Below are 18,378 nucleotides of genomic sequence, written 5' to 3'. Positions count from 1 at the left end.
AGTGGCATTACGTGAGCGATCAACCCCAACCATCCCTTGGATATAAACCTTCACCGGCTCAATCCGATTGGAGCACAATACAGTAATTACTCAATAAACCACCAGGTGGCAAAATTTGGTTTTATGGTTACCACCCAACATAGTAAATGGTTTCCTGGTGTACAGGAAACCATTTGGCTTGTCACTCAGTGTAGAGTCACCCATAGGCAGAAGGAAGAGGAAAGAATGGAGGAATGAAAGACAGAAGAGGGAGTGTAAAGTCACCTGTAGGCAGAAGGATGAGGAAAAAATGATTGTTACTATTAATTGTTACTGTTATGTATTAGACATAATGTAAAGTCACAGTTTGTGTAAATGAATCTACTCAAAAAGCATTTTACCTCTACAGCTGGATCTGGCATGAGGCGAGGTGACCATGGAAGGGATTCAGGTTGCTACCCAGATCACCGCTTGCCTCATCCACCAGCACTGGATGAGAATAACTTAGACACTCGCCAGTCCACACCATCTACCGATAATTCATCTGGCTACCACTCTCGGGGAGGCTATAATATCCCTATGGGTGACCCTGCCCTGACAACATTGCCTCGGGGGGATGACCAGGCTCACACTCTTCCCAGAGATGATCTGCCCCAGGATGACTCTGTACCTACAATGCCTCAGGACGCCCCCACTACCATATTCACCGTAACCTCACCACCAAAGGAATTGACTCAACCCAAAGAGTATACCCTTGTCTCTCCGCCCAAGGAGTTAGCCCAGGGTTATGATGGTGATCCTACAGAGGCAGATTTACTTTCAAAATCAAGCGATGACCAGTCATACCATGCTCACCCGGCCACAGTGCTTCCGGGCAGCCCCTGCACACAGCCACGTCAGCCTCACCCAGCTAACAGTAAGCACCAGGAAGTACGGGTTGATTTTGAGGCTAAATTTGCCACTGCACGCAGTGTCTTTGAATGTGAATCAGTCAAAATGGGGAGTGGAGCAGGCTGTCCTGTTCAGAGTAATAGTGGGTCTTCTCCGCCAGGTGGCATACAGGAGGATGAAACAGAAATACGAGGGAAGGGTGATGTCAGTGTACCAGCATTTGAGGTGTCACCCTGACACTGTCCTCCCAAACATGATACTGTCAACCACCACCACCATCCAACTGTATGGTGGGTGTAGTTGTACCTACTGTACACTGCTTGGTATTACATCACCATGATTGACCAACAGGTAAAAATATAGACTCAGCCCAAGAACCATCTTTGCTCTGCACTAAGTCTCTAGAGCTTACAAGTACTGAAGCTGTACTGTAAGTGCTGGCCAGTCCTGAAATATGCCTGACCTCCTCAGTGGCCACTCCAAATTCCTGGGAAATATCCTTGGATCCCCTTGATAGCTCTCCATGGGTCACCTCATAATCAGGCCTGATCATTTCTTGGCCACCCCATGTTAAAAATTTCAGCTACACTCCAGGTAGTATCACCCACCAGGACTGACCAGCAAGTAAAAACGTGGACTCAACTCAAGATTCAATCCTTCTGTGCAATAATTCTGTAGAGCATACATGTACTGTTGCAGTACTGGAATGCTTTGTTATTATTTTGTCAACCTTTCAGTACGTAAGCAGTTGCTGATTCTCAGAGATATAACTCATCCATAGTCATCCACACTCCAGTTGCCTTTTACAGCTGATCACTTCCAGTTTGGTAGAGGCTGAAATTTGGATTGAATCTTGAGTTTGAGTTCACCTTGTGATGAGCTGTGAGTCCAAACAATTTAGGCACATAAATTTGTCCCTGGTCAAGGAAGAAGCATCAGACTGTGTGTGTGTGTGTGTGTGTATGTGTGTGTGTGTATGTGTGTGTGTGTATGTGTGTGTGTGTATGTGTGTGTGTGTATGTGTGTGTGTGTCTAGTTCTTGAGTTTGACTTTAGCTGTTGCATTTCTTATTGTCTTCATCTGCTGACAGATATTCGGTAGAAGAATGTTTTCAATGGATTTAATATGATAAATAGAGTTTGAATGCAAGGGTTACGGTTTGTAAATGTGTCAGTGACAAATAGTGAATCAAAAACAGAAATCAGCATTTCAAAGACAGTGACTTTGATATTCTGGTACGTGTAAATCAAAGCGTCTTGAAGTCCGTTCTTTATGTTTACAAAACTGCTAGTAATACAGTAAAATCAAATGATGAGACAGAATCAAGTGATGTTCTATAACAAAATGCCAGTGAGAAAACAAAATCAAGTGATGTAACACAATCACGTGAAGTATGTTGTGACAAAATCAAGTGATGATAACAGGATCAAGTGATGTGTTGTAACATGATCAAGTGATGTGTTGTAACAGGATCAAGTGATGTGTTGTAACAGGATCAAGTGATGTGTTGTAACAGGATCAAGTGATGTGTTGTAACAGGATCAAGTGATGTATTCTAACAAAGTCAGGCTATTTGAAAACAAGCGATGTGTTATAGTAGAATCTGATGAATTGGTACAGTGAAAGTGATGGCACAATAAAGTGATATGTTGTAACAGAATCAAGTGTTGTGTATCTACCCCAGTGAATGTTTAGCTCAGAAATTAATTAGATTCACTCAGTAGTTAACACAGAAATGAATAAGGTTTACTCAGCAAACTGAAGGAGACCCTTCCCCCCTATCCCTGTATTTTTTTTATCCTCCATGTGTCGGATTCAGAAGTTCCAAAATACTGAGTGGTGCAGCGCAGTTCCTCTACTCTAATGTTGATGTTTTTCTCTTATTTTTAGGACAGTGACTGAAGCAAGTGTAGCCAACCATTCTCATGTAGCATGTCTTTCACTTTATCTCTTAACACAGAAGTATATCAGCAAAAAGCATATCATTTTATATATATATATACATATATACAGTCAATCCTCGTAAATCGCGGCAATTTGGGTCCAGACCACTGCTGTGATTTATGAATTCCATGATTTATGAATATTAACTCTTATGTGAAAAATTAATTTGGGTCTGGACTTTGGCCAACTCGCCCCCACAGCACCCTGCCTACACCTATCTAGGCACCATCAAACACAATCATACAAGTTTAGGAATATTCAGTGCATGTATTAAGGGATCTCACCTTAATCCTATGACGAAATTGCTTTAGTGAATGGAGTGGGGTGGTGTTGGGAAGAACTTAGAACCTCTTAGCACTTGTTCTTCCCAAACTCTTTCACCAGCTTTGAAAACTTCTCTACCCTCTCAACACGACAAATGACCTCCAAGCATTGACTGTACGACAACTGTGGCAGCTTCTTGATGCCATTCTGCTTAGAGTGCTTCATTGGGGGGTCGGTAGGGGCCATGGCAGGTAGCAGGTGGGGGGGAAATTGCACAAAAAAGGCAGGTAACTCTCATACCCCACGGTGACGGTCTGTAGTGTGCAGAGTGGCGTGACAAGAACAACAACAACATGGCGGCATTAGTATGCACATATGCCACCAGGAACGCGCGGTGATTGGTTGTTGGGTCGCGATTTTCAGTTTGAATTCCATGGTTTATGGTTTTCCTCGGAAAAGGCCCACTTGGGTGCCTAGATCCGCGATTTTCGTGACTTAGCAGTGATTTAAGGTTGCCGGCAGTCTGATGGCCACGTAGCCATGATTTACGAATCCGTGATTTATGAACACGCGATTTACAAGGATTGACTGTATATATATATATGTACAGTACATATATACTGTATATATATATACATCCATCCATCATCTAATACTATGTTGCCCCATGAGGAGCGTAGGAGCCCGGGGCTAGGAAAGTTGGTCCTGGCATTTAAGAGGACAGTGACCAGCCTCACTCATCCCTGAGTGGCATTATGTGAGCAATAAACCCCAACCATCCCTTGGATATAAACCTTCACTGGCTCAATCCGATTGGAGCACCTTTATTACCCACTAAACCACCAGGAGCCAAAATTTGGTTATATGGTTACCACCCAGCATAGTAAATGGTTTCCTGGTGTACAGGAAACCATTTGGCTTGTCACTCAGTGTAGAGTCACCTACAGGCAGAAGGAAGAGGAAAGAATGAAGGAAAGAAAGACACAAGAGGGAGTGTAAAGTCACCCGCAGGCAGAAGAAAGAGGAAAGAATGAAGGAAAGAAAGACAGAAGAGGATGGATGGAAAGAAGGATGGAAGAGAGGAAAGGGCAGACACCCGAGAGCAGCACTACATCAAGTGAGTGGATGGTGAGTGTCCCCACCTACCACACTATATATATATATATATATATATATATATATCATATGTATTATTGCACATAAATTATATATATTATATGTATGTATGTATATACAGTATATATGTATACAGAGACTATATATATATATATATATATATATATCTTATACACACACACACACACACACTATGTAGGGTTATCAAGAGATGTACGTGTCAGGTCAGCTAAACTCTTCCTTTCAGTAAATTTAAGAAATGTCATTTATGCAAACTACTTAAATAGTGTATATAAGATATAGAACCTGAAGTTTGCATTTATTATATTGGTTGAGCAACTTCACTGCAGTAGGGATATTATTTTGTGTATCAGTAGACATAGAAAAGTCTAATTGACTCCCATTTTCCTTGAGTCACTGGCAGCAATGGGATTTTGGGTTTTAAGTTGAAGCGAAAGTTTATTTTCTATACATTTTGAAAACTGCAGGATGTTTGATAATACATGTACCTCACTTAAAGTGAGATGCTAGTGTGAGGAGTGTGGTTACTATATGCTTTTCACTTTAACTTGGCCTAAATTTGACACCTCTCCATCTTGAATGCTGACCTATAACACTAAAGTATCACATGAACATAGTGCCATTCACTAAAGAGTGCTATGGGAAGAATGTAGAGCCATTGTATTGTTTTTATTTTGTCATTGATCAACGAGAAATGAACTGCAAGAGGACAAAAATCTCTGCCAAGTTAAGGTGAAAGAACTATAGTGAGTGCCTTGTATGGCTGCTGACACCACCACCATAACATTGCACACACAAATTGCATCTCACTATCGTATTCTAATTGGCTTTGGAGATTTCACTGTACTGTAACTCTTTCTTAGTGATTTATACTGTACATTACAGTCAATTACTTTTTTTTTTTTATATATGGTATTGGAGCAAACTATGTCAACTTTAAAACTACCAATATGTAAGGTAAATGACATACAATTGAGTGTTGTTGTTACTGTGACCCCAGGCTTATCTGTAAATGAACCCAGTAAACTGGAGGTTCAGTTGAACTACTGCAGTTTACTCTCCATTTTGAGGGGGTTAGGGACTAGGGAGGGAGTTGAGGGATGTTTGTAAAACCAGGCAGTGGAGCCACCCAGTAATGCTGGTGCCACCACATGAAGGCATCTTTCTCAAGCTTGAGGTAGATGTTAAATTTTTATGCACAAATAGCTATGAAAAATGTGCTGCAAAGCCTTCTGTGTCACAAAAAATACAGTCCTCAGACTCAGCCTAAATACTTCATTCCGGTGGTTTACTTATATTATATTCTCGCTACCCCCAAAGGGTTTTATTTGACTTGGGAAGAACCTCTGGTAGTGAAGGGGTTCATGTAGGCAATATCCAACTCTCTCGGTTTGAAGAGTCTCTCCAGAACTGAGTAAAATCATCTGAAGATAGCGAAAATGAAAATGATAACTATGTCCATAGTTTGAAATGATTAATGTGTGACTGTTCATCAGATGTATCATGTGAGTTTTCAGGCAGAGGATATATTTAGTGTAATTTGGTTACAGTATCTTGAATAGGGTATTCAGAAATATTATTTGCTGGAGAGGGACCCAGTCTGATATAACTGCAAGGCTTCACTGCCTGAAAGGAGGATGGTAAGCATCAGCAGGGAAGCTTAAGTCTTCAGACCACTGAGTTCATGATCAGGTGAGCCTGGCACCACAACGAGAGCAACAACAATACCAACAACAGTGACAGTAAAATGATGTACTGTATTTATTGTTGGTCAGGTTAACTTACAATCAAGAAATGTGATTACAGTATCTTTTTATCTAAAGAAGTTTAGCAAACTGAAACACACTTGCTCTTTATTATCATGACAGCCAGTGTAGAGACTGTTTTCAGAGAATCATTATTTCATTTACAATTACAGAGAATTTTTATTTTTGTTATCCACAATTTTTGGTTTTGTTTAGAAATGGATGAGAAATTAAAGTTATAATACCATAATGCTTTGCAAAAATGTTCATACAAAATTTTCATCTTTTCCAAAAGAACTTATTGTAAATAGCGCATTTCAGAATGTGTGTTTCTGTTCAAATTTCACTGTAACTTTGCCTAAAACTGACATCTTTTCATCTTAAACGCTGAGCTGTTAAAAGAGATTTATACAAGAACATAGAGTTAATCTTGAAGAAATGCATTGGCAAGGGTGTAGAGCCTTAGTATCGTCTTAGTCTGCTATCAAGCAGGAAATAACATCAGAAGGATGAAAATGTCATCCAAGTTAAGGTGACAGAGCTATAGTGAAGGTGATATCTGCAGCTATGAGGAAGAATCTTACCGAGTCCAAAGATCTGAGAGAGAGAGAGAGAGAGAGAGAGAGAGAACACTGTTACAGTACTGTGACAAGCCTGGCTGTGTGTCCATATATTACCTCCAGTTACACTGGGTTACTTCTGGTTATCCCAGGGCATAGAATTGTAAAGAAAACTCATTACGTCAATCTAATCTTTGTGTTTAGTTAGGTGGAATTTCTTCTCAAAGTGAACTAGATACAGTACATTACTTGTACTGTACTGCATTAAATACAATATGTAAGAAATTATGTGGTACTTTTGTCATATTGTATCATTTATAAAGGCTCCAACATGCTTGCATGTGTCAGCCTTGGTCACCTAATGCCGGCTCTTCACACTGCTCGATTTCTGGCGGCCTCCCTGTTCAGTCCCTTATCCTGGAGGTCATACTCTATTACCTTGTCCCATTTTTTTTTTTTTTTTTTTTTTTTTTTTTTTTTTTTTCCAACCCTACCTCCAACATTCACATTTCTCACCTTCTGCACCCAATTGTCATTCTCCATCCTCTCAATGTATCCAAACCATCTCAGTCTACCTCTCTTCGTCACAACACCAGTACATTACACTCACCTTTCCTCTCAAGTCTTCACTCATAATCTTAGTCCCGTCAGGCCTCACATTCAAGGACGCACTACACATCCATCTGATCTGTACGTTTGAATCTATGAATATCCTCCTCCTTTACTGCCCAGGTCTCACTACCATACAGCTTTACACTCCTAATACATGCCACATACACCCTTAGCATGGAGGGAAAGCCCTCTCAGTGTCAGGAGAGGCAACAGTTCTGTGAACTTCCTCCAACCACTCCTTACCCTAGCCACAGAGCTAACTCCAACCCCACCTCCAGCACATAACATGACTGATTTTAATCTGAATATTTATTATACAGAGGTTAGAGTGTAGCATTATGTTCTTAAGTCTTGGTTTCAGTAAAACTCTCATCATGAACTCTAATAACATCAGACTTTTGTATTAGAGTTCCAGGGCTTTAGGGGTGCTGGAGAGGGGTACTTTCATGTGGTGACATTGGTATACTTTTCCTAGGCAGTCCTGCTGGTCGGTCATAAAATGTCCTTCAGTTCCCTCCCTATAACCTCAAAAGGAAGGTGGTGAACTGCAAAGAAGACCAGCGTCATTCTGCAGTCCAGCAGGTTCACATCCAGATGAGTTTGGGGGCTGCAGTGAGAACATCAACAATAACTAACCTGTAGTACTTGTTCCTGATATTACTGTTTATGATTTACAAATAATGTTTCACTGATAATCAGCTGTTCATTTATGTCATTGTTCATCTATTATTATGTTTCATTATGGAAGGAGCATAGAGGTGTATAATTAAAATTGAGAGAGCAATGGTGTGGGCATGTCCCCATTTTTTGACAATTTCTGATCACTTCCGTTTCCAGTGGTTACAGGTGTTCCATGAATGTGATGATACAGCATGTGTGATCTCTCTGTATCATTGCTTGCAGTGCTCAGTAATATGGGATACATGTTGATCACATCTAATAATTACAGGTGTTCAATATATGACTGTCAAAATTAAGGAATTGCTTACACCTTAGTCCACTCCATTTTAATACTGTGGTCATTGAGTTTTTCACTACACAGTGATATTAGATTCCATGTCAAATGCAGCACGGTATATGCCATCGGATTTTAGTCATAGTTTAGATATGTTTCACCAAAATCATATTTCCAGTCTTAGACTGAGATATCTTCATGTTGTGGCACTCCCACGAGTATAACAGGGTGGCTTCACTGCCCAGTTACACAAACTCCTTTCAGTCCCCTCCTTATCCTCCAAAAGGAGGAGAATGGAATGCAGGAAAAAGGCAACTTCAATTTGTAGCCACTGGGTTCACATTGAGATGAACCGGGAGCAACAACAACAAGCTATCATCTGTTACATCTAAAACTAGAATTTGTACTTCAGTGCATAACCTGTTCAGTCTGATGATATACAGTATACTAAAGTTTATTTTTGCTACTTTCAGACAGTTTTATTTATCTTAGAAATCAGGTAGTGGGGGGGTTAATGGAAACTGTAACCTTGTAAGAAAATCATTTGGAAGTAAAAAGACTGAAGTTTATAATAATGTGTTCAGAGGATTAGATCTGCTTCCTGTGATGCATTTAGTTGCCAGAAGGGGATGCCTTTATGTGGTGGCACCATTATGAACAGGAAGCTGCTCTGCCCAGTTATACAAATGTCACTAATCTTCATATCTCTCTTCTCTGAAAAGAGGATGGATTAACTGCAGGAGAACAGTTTCAATCTGCTTTCCTTTAGGTTCACATCCAGATGAGCCCGGGGGCACATCAGCACCCACAGCAGTGCAGTATGTTTTGTTAACAGAGTTACTGATACAGTACTGTAATTATGCTTACAATCCAAGTTATTTTGACATTTAACATTTATTACTGATATATTGTGGGTATCTTATTAAATTAATTGTAAGGGCATTTTCAGAATTGCATTTTTTTTTCCATAGATATATCATCATGCTGGGCTTCCCACTAGGCCACACTGCTTCCCTATCCCCCTAAAGGAAGAGGGCAGACTGCTAGAGAAGGACAGTTTAAGTGCACACTCCTGTAGTTCACATTTCAGATGAGCCTGGGGCCACAGCAACAATGCTCCATCTGCCTCCTTGCCCAAGTGTTATTGTCAAGACTTCCAGCCTTTGTATTGTACAGATATGTGTCCTTATTATATGTAAATACTCCACCAATATAGTCATAGGTTCAGCACATGCATTTCTATTGGCCCTAATTTAGTCTTTCAGAAGAGGTGAGTATTTATTTTTAAATTTGATTCTTGGTGGTAAGTGAGGCGCTCACCATCCACTCACTCAGTATAGCGCAGCTTTGGGTGTCTGCCCTTCCCTCTCTTCCTTCCTTCCTTTTCTGTCTTTCCTTCATTCTTTCCTCTTTTTTTTGCCTACAGATGACTTTACACTCCCTCTTCTGTCTTTCCTTCATGCCTTTCCCCTTCCTTCTGTCTATGGGGGACTCTACACTGAGTGAGAGGCCAAATGATTTCCTGTACACCAGGAAGCCATGTAATATGATGGGTGGTAACTATATAACCAAATTATGGTGCCTTGGGGTTTTTTAGTGGGTAATTAAGATGCTCCAATCAGACTGAATCTGTGCAGGTTCATATTCAAGGGGTGATTGGGGTTTATTGTTCATGTAATGCCACCCAGGGATGAGTGAGGCTGGTCACTCATCTTAAATGCCAGAACCAACTTGCCAAGCCCCGGGCTCCTACGTCACTCTTCATGGGGCAACACAGGATTAGATGATGATGAAAATGGGGAGTCTGGATTCCCTAGCTCCCCTCTGCATCTTCTATTGTGGCTCAAGGCCATAGTCAGCAATCAACAGTTGGTAGCCCAGCAAGCTGAAGATGTCCTTCTCGCAAACGATACGATACGATCACAGTACAAATCACCTGTTAAGCAGCCAATAATTTAGTGTGGAATCCGTACGCAATATAGATATCACTGGGAAATAAGCCAGGAAAGATATGATAAACTGTAGATTAGGTGGGAAGAACGGAAAACACAATCCACTGAGTGTCCACATGTCAAGCCATATGGAAATTTATATTACACCACCTCCATTAAGAAATAAAAGGACCTTTGAACATGGAGGCAGCGCAAGAACAAGAGAGAAAAAAATCAAAGGACGAAAATTTGGGCCACTTTACGATGAAAATGTAATGAACTGCGCGATACAATGATAATCTAGGACGTTGTGGACAGTTGAGAAGTTTGTGGTTTGCAATAGAGGGACAGGAAGACAGAAAGACAAACAGATAGAAGACAGACAGACACGCAGGGTAAGGAGACAGTCAAGGGAGAAGTGTAGCGTTATTATTAGTGTAGTTGACTTCATAGCACATTGCATTTGTGCCCTAACTGTAATAGCATGTCTTCTCATGTACAGCCAAGGTCCTTTGAGAAGTAGTGAACTAACAGACAGAAACACACACACACACACACACACACACAAACACACACACACACACACACGAGGAGTAGTGAACTAACAGACAGAAACACACACACACACACACAAAAGCCACATTGAACCACATTCATATAAAACGCCAGTCACACAACAAAACCACTCTCACCCACACACACACACCCACACCCGCTGACCCACCAACCCACCCACCCACCCACCCACACACACACACACACACACACACACACACACACACACACACACAAACATTCTAAGAGGAGACTTCTTAATCAGCCTTGTCCAAAAACATATCGCTAAGGAAGTCCTTGATAGTTGGTGGGAGGTGCCTGTGTGTTACCATGGCAACATCCCACACCACCACAGTTACATACACACATTTTCCCACCAGCAAGTTCCATTAGAGAGTATTGTGTGTGTGTGTGTGTGTGTGTGTGTGTGTGTGTGTGTGTGTGTATGAAGTGTGAGTGTATGTATGAAGTGTTTGCATGTGTGTATGTAGTGTGTGTATGTGTATGAAGTGTGTGCGTGTGCATGAAGTGTGTGCTTGTGTGTATGTAGTGTGTGCGTGAGTATGTATGTATGTACGTATGTAGGTGTATACACGTTATCTTAAAGCTCTACGTTTTCATACAATATGGCACGTTAGAGAGAAAGAGAGAGAGAGAGAGAGAGAGAGGTGGGTTCTGTTTGGGGTGTGTTTGGGGGGGTTGTGTGGGTTCTGTTTCGAGTATCTTTCGGGTGCTTTTGGGAGATTGTGTGGGCTCTGTTTGGGGTGCGTTTGGGGTGCTTTGGGGGGTTGTGTGGGCTCTGTTTGGGGTGTGTTTGGGGCGGTTGTGTGGGTTCTGTCTGGGTGTGTTTGAGGGGGTTGTGTGGATTCTGTTTGGGGTGCGTTTAGGGTGAGTTTGGGGGGTTGTGTGGGAGGTGTTTGGGGTGTGTTTTTGGTGTGTCTACGGGGGTTGTGTGGGTTCTATTTTGGGTGTTTTTAGGGGGTTAGTTCGGTTCATTTCGGGGTGTGTTGGGGTGTGTTTTGGGATGGGTTTGCGAGTTCTTTTTGGGTTGTATTTTGGCATGTTGTTTGGGTTTTATTTAGGGTGTTTTTTGGAGGTTGTGTGGCTTCTGCTTACGGTGTTTTTTGGAGGTTGTGTGGGTTCTGCTTACGGTGTTTTTTGGGGGGTCGTGTGGGTTCTGTTTCCGGTGTGTTTGGAGGGGTTGTGAGGGTTCTGTTTGGGGTGTGTTTGTGAGGTTGTGTCTGTTCTGGTTCGGGTGTGTTTGGGGGTTGTGTGGGTTCTGTTTTGGGGTTTGTTTTGTGTGTTTTCTGGGATCTGTTTGGGGTGTGTTTGGGGTGGCTGTGTGAGTTCTGTTTGAGGTGTGATTTTGGTGTGTCTGCGCGGGTTGTGTGGGTTTTATTTGGGGTGTTTTGGGGGGTTTATTTGGGTTCTGTTTCGGGTGTGTTGGGGGTGTGTTTGGTGGGGTTTTGGGTTCTGTTTGGGGTGTGTTTGGGGTTTGTTCGGCATGTACTTGGGGTGTATACTATATATCCCAGATACACTCCATACATACACCTACTACACCCAAAAAACAGTCCCATACAGCCCCTCTCTCGAGTCCGATACATCCCTCATAGTAAAATTTCGGTAGTGAAACCTGGGTCGCTTTTTCCGTAGACTTTTTGCCTGATCCGTAGCTTGTACGTCTATAGTTCTATACTTACAGACTTTTACCGCAAGCACTATTGACACACCTTCACGTGGTGGCACTGATGTGTGTGAGGGAGAGAGAGAGAGAGAGAGAGAGAGAGAGAGAGAGAGAGAGAGAGAGGTGGTTCTGTTTGGTGTGTTTTGGGGGGATTGTGTGGTTTCTGGTTAGGGTGTGTTTGGGGATTGTGTGGGTTCTGTTTGGGGTGTGTTTGTGACGTTGCGTGGGTTCTGTTTGGGGTGTGTTTTGTGTGTTTTTTTGGTTTCTGTTTTGGGGTTGTGTGGGTTCTGTTTGGGGTGCGTTTGGGGTGTGTTTGGGGGGGTTGTGTGGGTTCTGTCTGGGGTGTGTTTGGGGGGTTTGTGAGTTCTGTTTGGAGTGTGTTTCGGAGTTGTGTGGGTTCTGTTTAGGGTGTGTTTGGAGGATTGTGTGGGTTCTGTTTCGTGTGTGTGTGTGTTTTGTGCGTGCGTGTGTGTGTGTGTGTGTGTGTGTGTGTGTGTGTGTGTGTGTGTGTGTGTGTGTGTGTGTGTGTATCCAGGCAGGCGTGTGCCTGCACGTCTCACCGCCATGCTTCGCCAACACCAAACAGACTTTTCCTCCTTCATTTCCTACCACAGAGAACTACATCAATGTCATTTAAACAACATATCACAAACATTAAAAATAAAGTAACACCAAGACTCAATGCCTTGAGGTCACTTGCCCATACAACATTCGGACACAACAAAGAAACCACCACCACAGTATACAAACAATACATATGTTCAGTGATGAATTATGCAAGCCCTGCTTGGGCTTCTAACCTCACCAAAACACACTACAACACTCTACAGACCACGCAGAACAAGGCCCTAAAAATAATCACAGGCTGCACAGCTGCTACACCCACAGACCACCTACATCAAGAAATCAAAGTCCTCAAAGTCAAGGATCACCTAGACATGAGAGGCATCCAGTTTCTTGCTGCAGCCTCCACAAACCGACAACATCCACTACAGTACATGGCAGCACATCCACCCACACCAAGGAACATCAAAACAACACCCAGCACACGATACCATATACAAATACTGTCATCTCTCCGCCCTCGCCCACCTCAGACCAGCTTCCAGAAGCATATCCACACTCAGATCACTCGCCGCTCCATTCAGTCACGTAAAGACAACACACAGCTGCATGCACGGCCTCCTGACATCCACCCTTCTGAATCCTATCTTCCTCGTGAGGACAGGGTCCACCTGGCCTGGCTGAGATGTGGGCACCATCCAGCCCTCTTAAGCTACCAGAAGAGACTGGATGACTCCGTCGCTGATGCCTGTCCAGGATGCAACACAGCACCCTCATATTATTAAGCACATTATGGAAGACTGCATTGCACACAATCACCTACGCCAACAACACAACATACACTCTTTGAGAGCTCTGTGGGAAAGCCCGGTCATGGCCATGGCCTTCCTAAGGGACTCGGGGCTGTTCGGCCAGACTGCCTAGGGAACAACTACTACTACTACCACAGAGAACTCTAGTATTCCTGGATCTTTTCAAAACCTTTTGATTCGACTTCGTTCTTACGTATTGTGACGGTAGAAAAAACGGTAATTATTGATAAAAATATTCGTACATCATGGCCCTAAAACCTTTCCACAGCTCTTCTTCGCGACCAGCATCATATTACAGTGTTCATCTACTGCTGCAACTCAGCATTCAGATGGAAAGATGGAAGTTTTAGGCCAAGTTAGTGTAGAAAGAGTATAGTGGAGAATACTCATACTCTTGCCTTGGATAGAGCGAGACTTTTATGTGTTAAAATAGTAACCTCTCCACACTTCACCACACAACTGCAGTTACACACACAGACTCCCTTCCCCATTAACATCCTTTTGTACGTATTTTATGCAGATTATGGTAAAGCATGAAGTATTTATACAGCACAGGTGTAATAAGCAAAATAAATCGCCAAGGGACAGGTGCTAGGGAGTTGTAGAATGAGTTTATAGCTGTAATTTTTATCAGAGCGTTCCATTAAACTGTATATTATAGCTTATCAGACTTAACATGGCTGAGATCTTCATTTTGTTGCTTCTTTTCCAAAGCTGATTACAGGCTGAAGAAGACAATACCACAGCTCTTTATCCCTCGCACAGCAACTTTTTCGTGACTAGCATCATATTGTATCGTCAGGCTCTTGTTACAGCTCAGCATTCAAGATGGAGAGATGGCAATTTTAGGCCAAGTTGAAGTGAAGCTTTATATCCATTCCATAACACCTTTTCGTGACTATACCGTTCTTCCTCTAACACGGGCCAGATTTCCATCCTTGTGTAGGTCATTTTACACATTTCACGCAGCCCAGTGCCAGGAAATGACAATGGTATGGCTCTACATCCTTTACATAGCACTTCTTCGTGACTAGCATCATGTTTTGGTGTTCATCTTTTGTTACAACTTAGCATTCAAGATGGAGAGATGGTAATTTTAGGTCCAGTTAGGAAAAAGAGAGTATTGTTCTATATTCTAGTGTTAATGTATCCTTACAGCTCAGCATTTAAGGTGAGGAGATGGCAATATTAGGCAAAGTGAAAGTGAATAGAGTATGGTGAACATCTAAGTTTAATATCTGACTTCGTTTGCTACGGTCCCTGATGCTTCCTCTACGATAGTTTTCTCTTATGCACTCAGGCTCCTAAGACCCATTCCCAGCTGGATAAAATCGTCTGGAGTGTAATGGTAAAGAATACGAGAGTTGTCACGATCATTGGAGGGTTAATATTTACAGCATTAACGCTCCCAAACACTTATAAATAACTCACAGGTGCATAATAGCCTCTGGTATTAGCTGGAACAAAATACTAGAGTTACCCCGAACATGAATGGGCTTCCGTGCCCTCTAGTGGTTGTAAAAGTTGTTGGGTAAAGTTTCACACAAGTTTCTGGGCTGGACAAGCATGACATTCCATTGGTCAGTCAGTTGCCGTCGGACGATAAGAGGATGAAGGCTGTGTCGGCTCCGTCTCCTGATGTAAGTGTTAAATTTTACTGTTTTGGGGTTAAATTTCTGTTTTTGCCATTAAGATGATTCAGATAGGACACAGAGATATCTTGCTACCAACCAGGAAGTGTCATAGGTCAAATAGATCCAAAAGATGAGGACAATAGACGTCGTTATGCTGGTTAGGGGGTAGTGATGATGTGTAGTCTTCTCCTCTTGCTGCAGGTGTTGGGTTTTGCTGTTTTTGCCATTAAGGTGACTAAATTAGGACACGGGGATATCTTACGGTCAGCCAGGAAGCGTTGTAGGCCAAAGAAATTGTAGAAAATAAGGGAAATGGATGTAATTTTAATAGCTGTGTATTGTCACCTATAGCTATGGCCCTAACTGTCTAGTTATCTATAGCCAGACGCCCTAATCCCGTAAGGGGTGGCCACAAACAAATCGCCTCCATGTCGCCCTGTACACTGCCATTTCGCTGCCCTTCCCCCATCTTACACCCGCCTCTCTCGTATACCTCTCTTCTCCATCCCTCCATCCTATCCACTTAACTATGCTCATTTTACTCTAACTTGGCCTAAAATTGCAATCTCTTCATCTCGAATGCTGAGTTGTAACAGTACAATATTATGCTAGTCACGAACAAGTGCTATTTCAAAGACGCAATTGAGACACGTGAAATAAGCTGCAAAAGGACGAAAATTTTGGCCAAGCTAAGGTGAAAGGAGTAGAGTACAGAATCCTCCTAGATAACATAAAAGTTTCCGGATTAAAAAGAACTAGAAAAAATCATCACCATCATCATCATAATCACAATCACCACTACCACCACCACCACCACCATAACCACCACCACCACAACCAACATAATAGCCATCATCATCATCATCGTCATCATCATCATCTATATACTACTACTATCTACTGCCAGACACCTCAGTCATCATCATCATCATCATCATACCTTCATACCTTCACTCTCACAAACATGCAGACAGTTTGTTACACACTGGTATACGCACACAGTAAATACGCACACAGCACGCACACAAGTACGCACACACTGAGAACGCACACACTGAGACCGCACACACTGAGACCGCACACACTGAGACCGCACACTAACACGTACACATTGAATACGCACACACTGAACACGCACGCACTAAACACGCACGCACTAAATACGCACACAACACGCACGCACTAAACACACACACACTATACACGCATACACTGTACACACACTCAATAAACAAGCAAACACGTACACAATGAACACGTACACACTGAACACGTACACACTGAACAACACACTGAACTGAACACGTACACACTGAACACGTACACACTGAACACGCACACACTGAACACGCACAATTTGACTACGTACACACTTAGCACGCACACACTGATGCACGCACACACCGATGTACGCACACGCTGCGGCATGTACGCACTATACACGCGCACACGGAGCAGGCATACACTAATGCACGCACGTATTCATTCGCGCAAACACTGATACAAGCACTGATCAGAGCACGCACGCACACTAATACACGCACACAGATACATACAGGCACTGACACACACAGGCACTGATACACACAGGGACTAATACACACAAGCACTGATACACGCTCACTCAGATACGAGCACATAGATACACGCACACAATGATGCACACGCGCACAGGTTCACGCACATACTGATACACACACACACACACACACACACACACACACACACACACACACACATGTGGTGGATCAATTTTAGCTGACGTGTTGGAGTCGGGGATAGAGAGAGAGAGAGAGAGAGAGAGAAAGGGGGGAGGGGGCATGAGGTAAGTCAGGCAGGGAGGAGGAGGGTAGACTGTTGCTGTTCGTGTTCCTCCTCCAAATTCCCCTATTCGTCAATGCAATAGGATGGCAGGGGATACTGTAGAGATGGAAGGCAAAAGTGGCAGGAGATAAATTATATAATATGGTGATCCCTGAACCTCACCTGTGTCGAATCGTTCGTATCGTATCTTTTTAAAGGATCTAACATGCTTGCATGCGTCGTCGGCCTTGGTCACATAATGGCGGCTCTCCACACTGCACAATCTTTTGCAGCCTCCCTATTCACTCCCTTATCCCTGAGGTCACACACTATGACCTCGTCGCAGGCCTTTTCCGGTCTGCCTCTCGCAGCCCTACCTCCGACGTTCACACCTCTCTCTCCTCACCCAGTTGTCATCCTCCATCCTCTCCACATGTCCTAACCACCTCAGTCTATCCCTCCTCATCACAACAATACACTTTTGTCCCATCCCTCCTCTTAATTCGTCAATAGTAAACCTAGCCTCCCCCCAAACCCAGGCCTAGCATTTAAGTAAGAACTACACGTCCATCTAATCATTGTTATTTCTGTGCGAAATGTGTTGATTACGTAATCCTTGTTTAGGTAAAGATTCTTTTATTCCCCTGAACCAGAGTGACATTATTCTTATTTTATTCTTATTGTTATCAAGCCATTTTATTCAACTTACGAGCAGCCTCTCGTACTAAAGATACTATTAGTACTGCATCTGATTCCTTCAGTTTGAAAAGTGTACCGTAAGCTGAATAAAATCATCAGGCTGTTGCAAGAATAAAATGAACGACGTTTCCTGGCTGAATGGGTTAACACTAACATGATCATTTGCCCCGACATTATCCGATTTATTCACCATCTCGATGCCTGACTGAAATTTTGGCAGTCATGGTCGGTGACAGTATGGGGCTTTGACCATAATGGCTTTCAGGTTGGCTCTCATGACTGTACCGTTCACATATTTGAATAAAGATTGTGATTTACACCCTTCCTTGATCAGGGCATGCGTTCTGACGTCGTGCGTTGTGTGAACTACGGGGGGAGGGGGGTGAAGATTGTCAGTACCCCCACCTCCCCCAAGAGATTACTTAAAAGAAATAATGCGTGTACTCTACTGGATGACGTGGATGTAGACGTGTTATAACTACATATTTACACGGTACAGCAATTCCACTATGACACGAGCTGTTGACAATGCTGGTGCTCTTGGGTCTAAAGAAGCTATTTTCTCGGTGACTCCCTACTAAGAAATGAGTTCAATATTCACACACC

At 42.8% G+C, this 18,378-nt stretch overlaps 2 protein-coding genes across 2 annotated transcripts in view; both read left to right on the top strand.

Annotated features, from left to right (window-relative positions):
- The window catches only part of LOC145410959 (uncharacterized), a 164,388-nt gene extending 161,553 nt beyond the window's left edge, over positions 1-2,835 (top strand). Inside the window, exons 19-20 of the mRNA XM_080281014.1 lie at positions 389-1,866; positions 1,907-2,835. Of these exons, the coding sequence (XP_080137140.1) occupies positions 389-1,107 (719 nt within the window). The 3' untranslated portion in view covers positions 1,108-1,866; positions 1,907-2,835. The remainder of the gene's footprint in view (positions 1-388; positions 1,867-1,906) is intronic.
- The window catches only part of LOC145410957 (PDF receptor-like), a 131,794-nt gene continuing 114,622 nt past the window's right edge, over positions 1,207-18,378 (top strand). Inside the window, exon 1 of the mRNA XM_080281012.1 lies at positions 1,207-1,221. Coding sequence (XP_080137138.1) covers positions 1,207-1,221 — 15 coding nt within the window. The remainder of the gene's footprint in view (positions 1,222-18,378) is intronic.

The sequence above is a fragment of the Coenobita brevimanus genome, chromosome 87 (genome assembly GCF_032717465.1).
Source record: "Coenobita brevimanus isolate Jiangsu-jjx chromosome 87, ASM3271746v2, whole genome shotgun sequence".
Taxonomy (NCBI): Eukaryota; Metazoa; Arthropoda; class Malacostraca; order Decapoda; family Coenobitidae; genus Coenobita; species Coenobita brevimanus.
The sequence above is the reverse complement of the archived record's forward strand: the minus strand, read 5'-3'. Positions and strand labels throughout refer to the sequence as shown.